The sequence below is a fragment of the Gavialis gangeticus genome, unplaced genomic scaffold (assembly GCF_001723915.1).
Source record: "Gavialis gangeticus isolate Ggan-Ray unplaced genomic scaffold, GavGan_comp1, whole genome shotgun sequence".
NCBI lineage: Eukaryota > Metazoa > Chordata > Crocodylia > Gavialidae > Gavialis > Gavialis gangeticus.
This window is the reverse complement of record NW_017729008.1, coordinates 11,817,961-11,826,544: the sequence shown is the minus strand read 5'-3', so window position 1 is coordinate 11,826,544 and position 8,584 is coordinate 11,817,961. Positions and strand designations below refer to the sequence as shown.

General features: G+C 46.4%; 1 protein-coding gene across 1 annotated transcript in view; it reads left to right on the top strand.

The window, feature by feature from the left end:
• The first annotated feature begins 2,589 nt into the window (after nucleotides 1–2,589).
• Nucleotides 2,590–8,584, top strand: part of KIF21A (kinesin family member 21A) — a 151,734-nt gene continuing 145,739 nt past the window's right edge. Inside the window, exon 1 of the mRNA XM_019509323.1 lies at nucleotides 2,590–2,795. Within this exon, the coding sequence (XP_019364868.1) occupies nucleotides 2,590–2,795 (206 nt within the window). The remainder of the gene's footprint in view (nucleotides 2,796–8,584) is intronic.

Here is an 8,584-nt window from a genome sequence, read left to right as displayed (position 1 = left end):
CCCCCCCCCCCCCCAAATTAAAAAGTTCTCAGACCAAATCAAAATTTCTGGGTTTTTTTAATTAACATGTTGTGTTATTTGGAAAGCAGATACTTTTCACACACAAATCCTTTAATTAAAAACCCAGTTCTCTGTCAAAACTGTCTTGATTTGAAGCGTTTCTTGTGTGCTTTCACCTGTCTTCAGTGTGTGTGCTATTTGGAACTACTTTTCAGATATGCTGTGTTCTTCTAAGAGATCTTGGATGTGAAGAATGGAGGAGAATAATATATGTATGTAGCATGCTACTGTCTCCCAACTGCATATTCTGACATGGATAGCTTTTCATGGTAGTTTTTATCCCTTATCAGAGAAATAGGAAAGGAAGTGGGCATGGGTTGTGAAGTATTCACAACTCAGCTGTTGATTACAGTTGTCCTGCATTGGGAAGTTCTCACCATCCAGGAACATAAATTGGTGGAAACGTTTGAACCTCTAGATTCTGATTAATTTGACCCAGGCTTATAGTCTCCAACTGATAACATCTTGTTTCATTGTCTTGCTGATGACCAGTGACTTTTCTCACTTTCCAATTTCTTTTTCCATTTTTGCCCCAATACTTTCAGGCTTTAGCAACGTGGATAGCATAGGAGGGCTTTAAACTAGGTTCAATGGGGGATGGTGATCAAAACTATTCAGCAACAGAGCACACAGTGCAGAGGAGAAAAAGGTCTTGAAGAAGCAGCTCAACTCTGGGAAATGGCCAGAACTACAGGGCTGCAAAAAGTGGCACAAAACAGACGTGAGTAGGTCAAAATGCAAAATGTGTCTGATGCATATTGTAACAAGAGGGCCATCCTGGGCTGGTCCAGACATTGGTCTGCTGACTTGTCTAGTGCAGTTCTCCCACCTGCCTCACCTGCCATGCTTTTGATGTAACTTAAGTTGTTCCCAGGTAGGAGGCTGCCCATTCAGTTGCCCTAATGTTAAGGGTGAATACACAGCTCCGAACCTTCCCTTTTACCATGTCCCATGCCTTGCAGCTGGCATCCATATCCATCATTACTTCTCTGGCCCCTTAGCCAGGCTGCAAACTGCCTCACACCACCCAAACTTGGCCTCAGGCATCCTCAGACCTACCTGGGCCTCCATACCCCCACACTGGGCTTCTACCCTACCTTTCACTGGGCTGCTGGGCCTAATGCCCCTTGAGCTTCAGGCCTCACTCAGTGGGCCTGGGCCCTGCCTCAGGCCCCCTTCTTACGGCCTGGACCCCACCTCAGGCCCCACTCAGTGGGCCTTGGCCCTGTGCTTTTCTGTAGGGGTGTGCTCCCTTAGCCTTTCCCCTCCACAGGGTCACCTGCAAGGCAGTGGGAGCTGAGGCTTTCTGGCACCCCATACTCACCTTTCACTGCGGAGGCATGGGTATAATATTTGCTGGAGACTGCCGTGTCACAAGCAGCCCCACCACACCATCCAGCCATAGCAGGGTGTAGTTTCAGGTGATGCCCGAGGACCAGGAACCTCCTCCATCCCGATAGTTCCTACTTTGAACCTCTAAGCTGTTCTGAGAGCAGCAGTGGGCTGGGTGGTAGTGTTCCTTTGGCCCCCTGTAGCAACTGCTAGCTCTGCTCTTGGGGCCTAGCCTTATACCCAGGCTCCCAGGTTCTCCACCAATCAGGCAATCTTCTGCTTAACCTGTGACCCCCTAATTGGGCCTGCTCCCACCTGCAGGCTGCTTACTACCTGCTCAGACACCTTAAAGTGGCAGGAACATCCTGTGCTTTGCTACACATGTATATAAATGCAAAAAATATGGGGAATAAACTAAATGAGCTGGGAGCCGCAGCCTCTGAAAAGAATGGCGATATGATTGGCATTGCTGAGATCTGGTGGAACAACTCTTATGACTGAGTTGTCAACATAGATGGTTTCCTTCCATTTTGGAAGGCCAGGGTTGGGAGACAAGGCAGTGGTGTTGCCTTATATGTCAAAAAATACCGACACTTGTTCCCTGGTACAGGAGGAAGAAGGTTAGCAAAGCAGAGTGCATTTGAGTGAAGGTGAAAGGTCAAAGATGCAGCACCTATATAATGGGAATTTATTATAGGCTATCAAATCAGGAAGAGGTGGATGAGGCACTCTTCAAGCAGGTGACAAATCTATCCAACAGCTATTGGATGGTACTGATGGGAGACTTGAATTTTCTGGACATTTGCTGGAAGAACAATGCACCCAAATATAAAATATCAAGCTGGTTCAAGTTGTATGGAGGACAAGTTTCTGTTCCAGAAAGTGGAGGTTATAACTAGGGGAACATCTATATTGGATCTTCTCTTGAGCAACAGGGAAGAGAGGATGTGAAAGTGATGGGTAACTTGGTGGGGGGAAATGATCACGATATGCTAGAATTCAAGATCCTGAAATAAGGAAAGCATGAGGTCAGCAAAATTAGGGCATTAGATTAAAAAAGGTGGATTTATCTGTCTCAGTAGGAGTTAATAGGCATGGTGTCATGGGAGGATAGATTGAAGGGCAAAGGCACCCAGGAGGGCTGGAAGTTTCAAAGGGGCACAGGTTTTGAAGCCCAACAAAAAACAGTCCAACACAATGGAAGCACGAGAAGAAAGGCAAGGGACCAATGTGGCTGTACACGGAGCTTCTAAAATGCCTCAAATGCCAGAAGAAAGCATACAGACAGGCAGCGCAAAAATGGGCAGGTCACCAAGGAAGCATATCAGACCCTTCCAGAGGAAAAAGATAAAGAACAAGATGCAACTGGAAATGATGGTTATGGACAACAATAGGTTCTATAAGTATGTTAGCTAGAAATGAAGGACTCAGGAACCTGTGGGTCCTCTGTTAACAAGCTAGGGGAAACTTGTAACTGAAGATGCAAAGAAAGTGGAGCTGCTCAACAGCTACTTTGCCTCAGTCTTCACAAGAAAGCTAAGCTGGAGGCAGACACCTAATGGGGATTATCTAGTTAAGGAAGCGGGCCAGTTGAGAGAGGAGTCAACAAAAAAGACAGCGAGCTTTTATTGGGTCTGAATTAATTCAGGTTGGCAGGGCCAGATTAACTTCATCCCAGGGTCCTAAAGGAACTGGCAGAAGAGATCTCGGAGCTCTTGGCAGTGATCTTCATGAAGTCATGGGAAATGGGCCAGATACCAGAGGACTGGAAAGGGACTAATGTAGTGTCCCTTTTTAAAAAGGGTGAGGAGGAGGACCTGGGAAACTACAGACTGGTTAGCCTTGTGGCGGGTGCAGAGATCCCACCTCAGGAACACAGCTGGGTATTCGTATCCCTCTGCTGTTTCCACCACGTGAGGCGGGCCAGTAAGGGGTGCTCCTGCGTTGAGCCACCCACCTCCCTGCGCCCGACCACCTTCCAGGCTCCGAATGCCTCCCTAGGGGCGCCTTATGTCCGGCCGACCCCTCTCCCGGAGCACACTCGCTAGTCTGGGGGTAACGTGCCGCCACCACCCCAAGAATGGACTGTCTCGCGGCCCTGTGTCCTTGGGGTAACACAGGCCTAAAGTCCCACGGGTACTCAACCCAGTACAGGCACTTGGGGTACTTCCCCAAGTCCGGGGGCAAAAAGGTATAGTCTCCCTTAGTCCACAGACCTAAGGGGTCTCTTAGGCATAATTTAGACCCACCCCTCAATAAGTCTCCCACACCAGTCAAAAAGGAGAACTTTATTGATTACAGGGGGTAGGGTAAACTAGGGTACAGGATAGAGCAATATCTAGAAATCCTAAAGAGCAAACAGTCTGGCTGTGGTAGCCTTTTGATTATGCATCTGTGATACTTCCAGCTAAATATCTAATCAGATTGAGTAGCTTACTCACAAGCATCTTCCAAAGGCAGGTGAAGTTTCCCTTTGGAGGCAGGCGGTTCCTAGCTCGTGAGTTTGGGGGGAGAGAGCCAGTTTCAGATGTTAAGGCTTCTCTGTCCCCTGCCTGGCTGCTGCGTCACCTCATGGCCGGAGAGGAGAGACCGCCTCCTTCCCCGTCCTAACTTATATAGCCCCTGTGACCTCATTCACCTGGGCCAGCGGAGGTCAGCCCCCAGTTGGCTGTCAGCCAACCAATTTGAAATGCATCACCTGTTACCGGGCAGATTCCAGCTCCCCAGGTAGATGCCCCTCACCCAGGTACCAGTCACATAGGCAGAGGGAGCAGGTTTCCCCCCTCCCTCAGGAATGCAGCCAGCTCCAGTTCCCTAAAGAGACAGGCTGAGGGTGTGGTCCCCTGTGTGCTGGGCCCATCCTAATTGAATGGTCGCAGCACAGAGATTTAAATCACAGTGTCACAGGGCAGAGATTTTTGGGGAGAAACCAAGGTGGCTTTCTGCCACAAGCCTCACCTCAGAACCTAGGAAGTTACTAGAGTATCATCTATGGAAGGCCATTTGCAAGCATCTGCAGGAGGAAAGACTGATCACAAGCAACCATAATGGGTTTATGAAGAACAAAGTGTCAAACAAACGTGATCTTCTTCTTTGACAAAGTAACTACATGGGTGGATGAAGGGAATGCTGTGGATATCATGTATCTGGACAAGGCTTTTGACAAGGTCTTGTGTGACTCTCTCATGAACAAATTGGAGAAATGAGGGCTGGACAATACTATTGTAAGGTGGATAGATAACTGTGTCAGTAGCTACAAGCAAAGGGTAGTTATTAAGCAGTCCATGGCCTGGGACCAGTGCTGTTCAACATGTTTATTAACGACTTGGATGCTGCCATAGGGAACTTCTTGATCAAGTTTGCAGGTGACATGTAACTGGAAAGGATTGTCAACATGCTGGAGGATGCAAACAGAGTTCAGAAGAATCTCAACAGATTGGAAGGCTGGGCTAGAGCTAACAGGATGAAGTTCAATGTGGACAAATGCAAGGTGCTACATCTTGGGATGACTAATCAAAATCATAAATAAAAAATGGGTGACACCTGGATAGATGGCAGCGTTATGGAAAAGAACTTGGGAGACCACAGATTTAATATGAGTATGTGATGTAGCCACACAAAAGGCAAATGCAGTTTTGAGTTGTATGAATAAAAGCATTAAGCACAAAACATGGGAGGTGATAGTACCTCTGTACTCAGTACTGGCTAGGCCTCATCTGGAGCGCTGTGCGCAATTCTGGTCTTCATATTTTAAGAATGATGTGTTACAGAGGGTCCAGAGGTGGACAACAAAGATGACCAAGGGCTTGAAAGGCAAGTCATGTGAGGAGAGGCTGAAGGAGCTAGGCATACTCAGCTTGCAGAAGAGGTGCTTAAAAGGGGACATGATAGCAATCTTCAAATACTGCCATGAAGAAGAGGGAAAACGCCTGTTCTCTCTTGCCACAGAGAAAAGAACACACAGCAATGGCTTGAAGTTGCAGCAAAGTAAGTTTAAATTGGATATCCAGGAAAAAAGGCTTCTTCGTTGTTAGAATAGTGAGGTGGTGGAATAAACTGCCTAGGAGGTTATGAACTCTCCATAGTGATACATAGGGGGTGCGGGGGGGGTGCACATGCACCCCCTGAGAGGGCTGATGCACCCCGTGGTTGCTGACTGGTCACTAGTGGGGGCATGTGCTCCCCCGACTAAGGTGGCACTAGCTTCCTACGCTCTCCATCACTTGAAGTGTTCAAGAAGAGATTGGACAGCCATTGTTCAGGGATGATCTAGTTGTAGCTATGCCTATATTCTACTATGGGCATTTCCCGTGCTTCTGGGCTTTGCTTGTTGCCCCTGGCCCCCTTTCTGCTATACTTTTTAAGCCTCCCTCAGAGGCATTGGGTGTTGACTACAGCCAAGGCTGGGGCCTTCAACTGGGGTGTGCCGGTGCTCCTGCTGGGACCAAAGCTGGAGGTTGCTGGCTAGAGGGTATTGTCCCTCCACTCAGGATCAGATCGATCACCATATTTGTGGTCGGGAAGGAATTTTACCCTGTGGTCAGACTGATACAGGCTATGGGGGTTTTTGTTTTCCTCTGTAGTGGAAGGCATGGCCCTCTAGCATGAATGCCATGTGCCCCCCAAAGGCTGGAGAGGCACAGCGAGGTCCTGCAGGCGGCCGCAGTGCTGGTGGCGGTGTGAGGGGGTGTGGCAGCGAGTGCCGACTAGTGGGCGGCGACCACCCACACATGCAGTTGGCAGCGTTGGCGGCGGCCAGTGGCAATTGTGGACTGGCTGCAGACACCACCGACAGTGTCAGTGGTGGGGGGGGGCGAGCAGTGACCGCCGGCAGGCATCGCCAGCAGTATTGGTGGTGCCTTTTTGCAGGGGGTGCACCACCACACTCAAGGGGTGCACGTGCACCTGTGTGCACCTCCTATGCACGATCAGTGCCCTCTACCTAGGATCTCTTGTAGCAGGTCAGCGTGTTTAGGATTATGTTGTGTCAGGCTTTTTTATGTAGAGGGTAGTTTTATGTAGAGTTTAGATTATGGCTCGTATGGGATAGTTTGGATCAGGATGATCCTGCCTTTGGTAGGGGGTTGGACTAGACCTCTGGAGTATCCGTCAAGGGTGCTGCAGGGTGCCACACAATATTAGTACTGTCAGGTGTGCATATGCCTACAGATGATTCATAAGATAGACCAGAGATTTCAAATAGCAGTGCATAAGATCAAAAATATTCTGACCTGTTGTGGTCTTTCTGAGTTCTTTGCAACAGAAGAATTGCTCTGTTATTTTTCTGTGGTAAGAAACAAGTAAAAGATAAGAGCTAGCATTTTCTGAGGGGTGTCTTGGGTTTAAAAAAGGTTGAGAAATGCTGATATAAAGGCTTCACCTCAAATACTGCCTTATTCTCATCCCCTAAATAATATTTGTCTATCTCTGCTTGTGCTGGAACAGCTTGTGTAGTGCTAAAAGTTGAGGACGGGAAAGACGGTGAGAATGCAGCTGGTTTAAACTGTGGTTGGCATTTTGGGAGATATGATGACAGCGTAAGTATGCTTTGTGCGAAATTGCAGTCTTGTGAACATCCCTGCTTCTGCAAAAGGCAGTGGTTGGGACCTTTGCTTTATATTTGCTTGCAATGACAACATTGCACCCAGCACGATATTGATTTTTTTGTATGGATGCAAAGGAGAAAAGTACCATATACTAAAATGCCAGCATCGCTTCTGCAGTACCTTGAATTTTATTTAATTTTTTGACTGTCTCCTCTCAGTGTTGTCCAAAGTCAGCCATACTCAGTCTCCAAGATCTTCTTATAAGCAGCCAAAGGTTGCAGAGCTAGCATGTGTCATCTGGTGGAAATGACAAGTGTGTCATGGAAGAATTTAGTTCTAGTCCTTTTTCAGCTTACTGTGCCACCCTTGGTCTTCTAGAGGTTGTATTATGAAGTGTCATTCGGAAGAAAATGCATAGGTTTAGTTCACCAGATGAAGTGCAGCTTGATAGTCAGGAATATAAAAAATGTACTTGAGCCTCAAGGATGGTATGGGGTATTTTGTAAGCCTTTAAATAAATGGCAGTGAATAAAATGGGTGGGGCTTTTCCGTACTGTACAGTTAAGGTTTATAAGTTCAGGACTTTCGGTCATTGAATGAACAATCTACCTTCTGTTTCAGAACAGAGCAACTTCTGTTCATTTGAAACGGGCAACAATAAATATGAAGGGTTTTTCTGCAGTTTGCTTTGGAACTTAGTGGATGAAGTGTTATGGATACAGCACTTTTATAAAAACAGTTGCAGAAAAGTTATCCAGTGGTTTTGTCCCATAAATGTTCCAGTAAAGGAAAGTTAGAAGAATGAGGGAATTATGTCCTGCAGTTTGTTAAATTTTGCTTCTCTAGCTTGTTTGTTCCATAGTTAAGTACCAGATTTTTCTTCTTAATTTTGTAAACATTAATAGAGCTGTTGCTTTGCTAATAATGACTAGCAACTTGTACTTCTTAAAACTAGCCTAACTTTTTTTCTTTGAAGCATATTTAGATTCATAAGTATTCTATTGTGATTTAGCTAGAAAAATCGTGTTCTTATCCATAACCTTACTAATGCTTTGTTTTGTGTTCAATGAAGTTATGTTTATGATTGCACTACAGAAATTTACTAGTATTATTTATTGGAGTTGTGGTTTTAAATGTTAAGACCATGTTGCACCATAATTTTTGGTGGCTTCTGGAACTGTTAACCCCTGGATTGTCCTCATGTTAAGACCTGAAACTGGTTTCAAGCTCTCATTATGCAGCTCAGTTATACCACTCCAGGGCAGGATTATCTCTGATCCATGCTACTCAGGCTTGTGTTACACTATGTCAGGGGTTGTCAACTGGGGGCACACATACCTTTGGGGGTACTTTGAAAGGTACGTGGGGGGGGAGTTCGTGATTTATCTAGTCATGAATAAATCAGTTACCCGCACACACGAGTCTGAAATTGCTTCCCAGATGCACTGTAGAAAACCCAGCCCAAGCTTCTGCAGTCCAGCACTGAGTGCTATCTAGTTCGTCCATTTAATTCAGTCCTGGAAGGTTTGAACCTAGATTACTATGTGCCAAGTCATAATGAATGTGTGATTAAAATACCTGGCTACACCCCCCCCCATGAAAGATCATTAAAAAATGTGAATTAAAAAAAAAGGGGGTATGGAGGG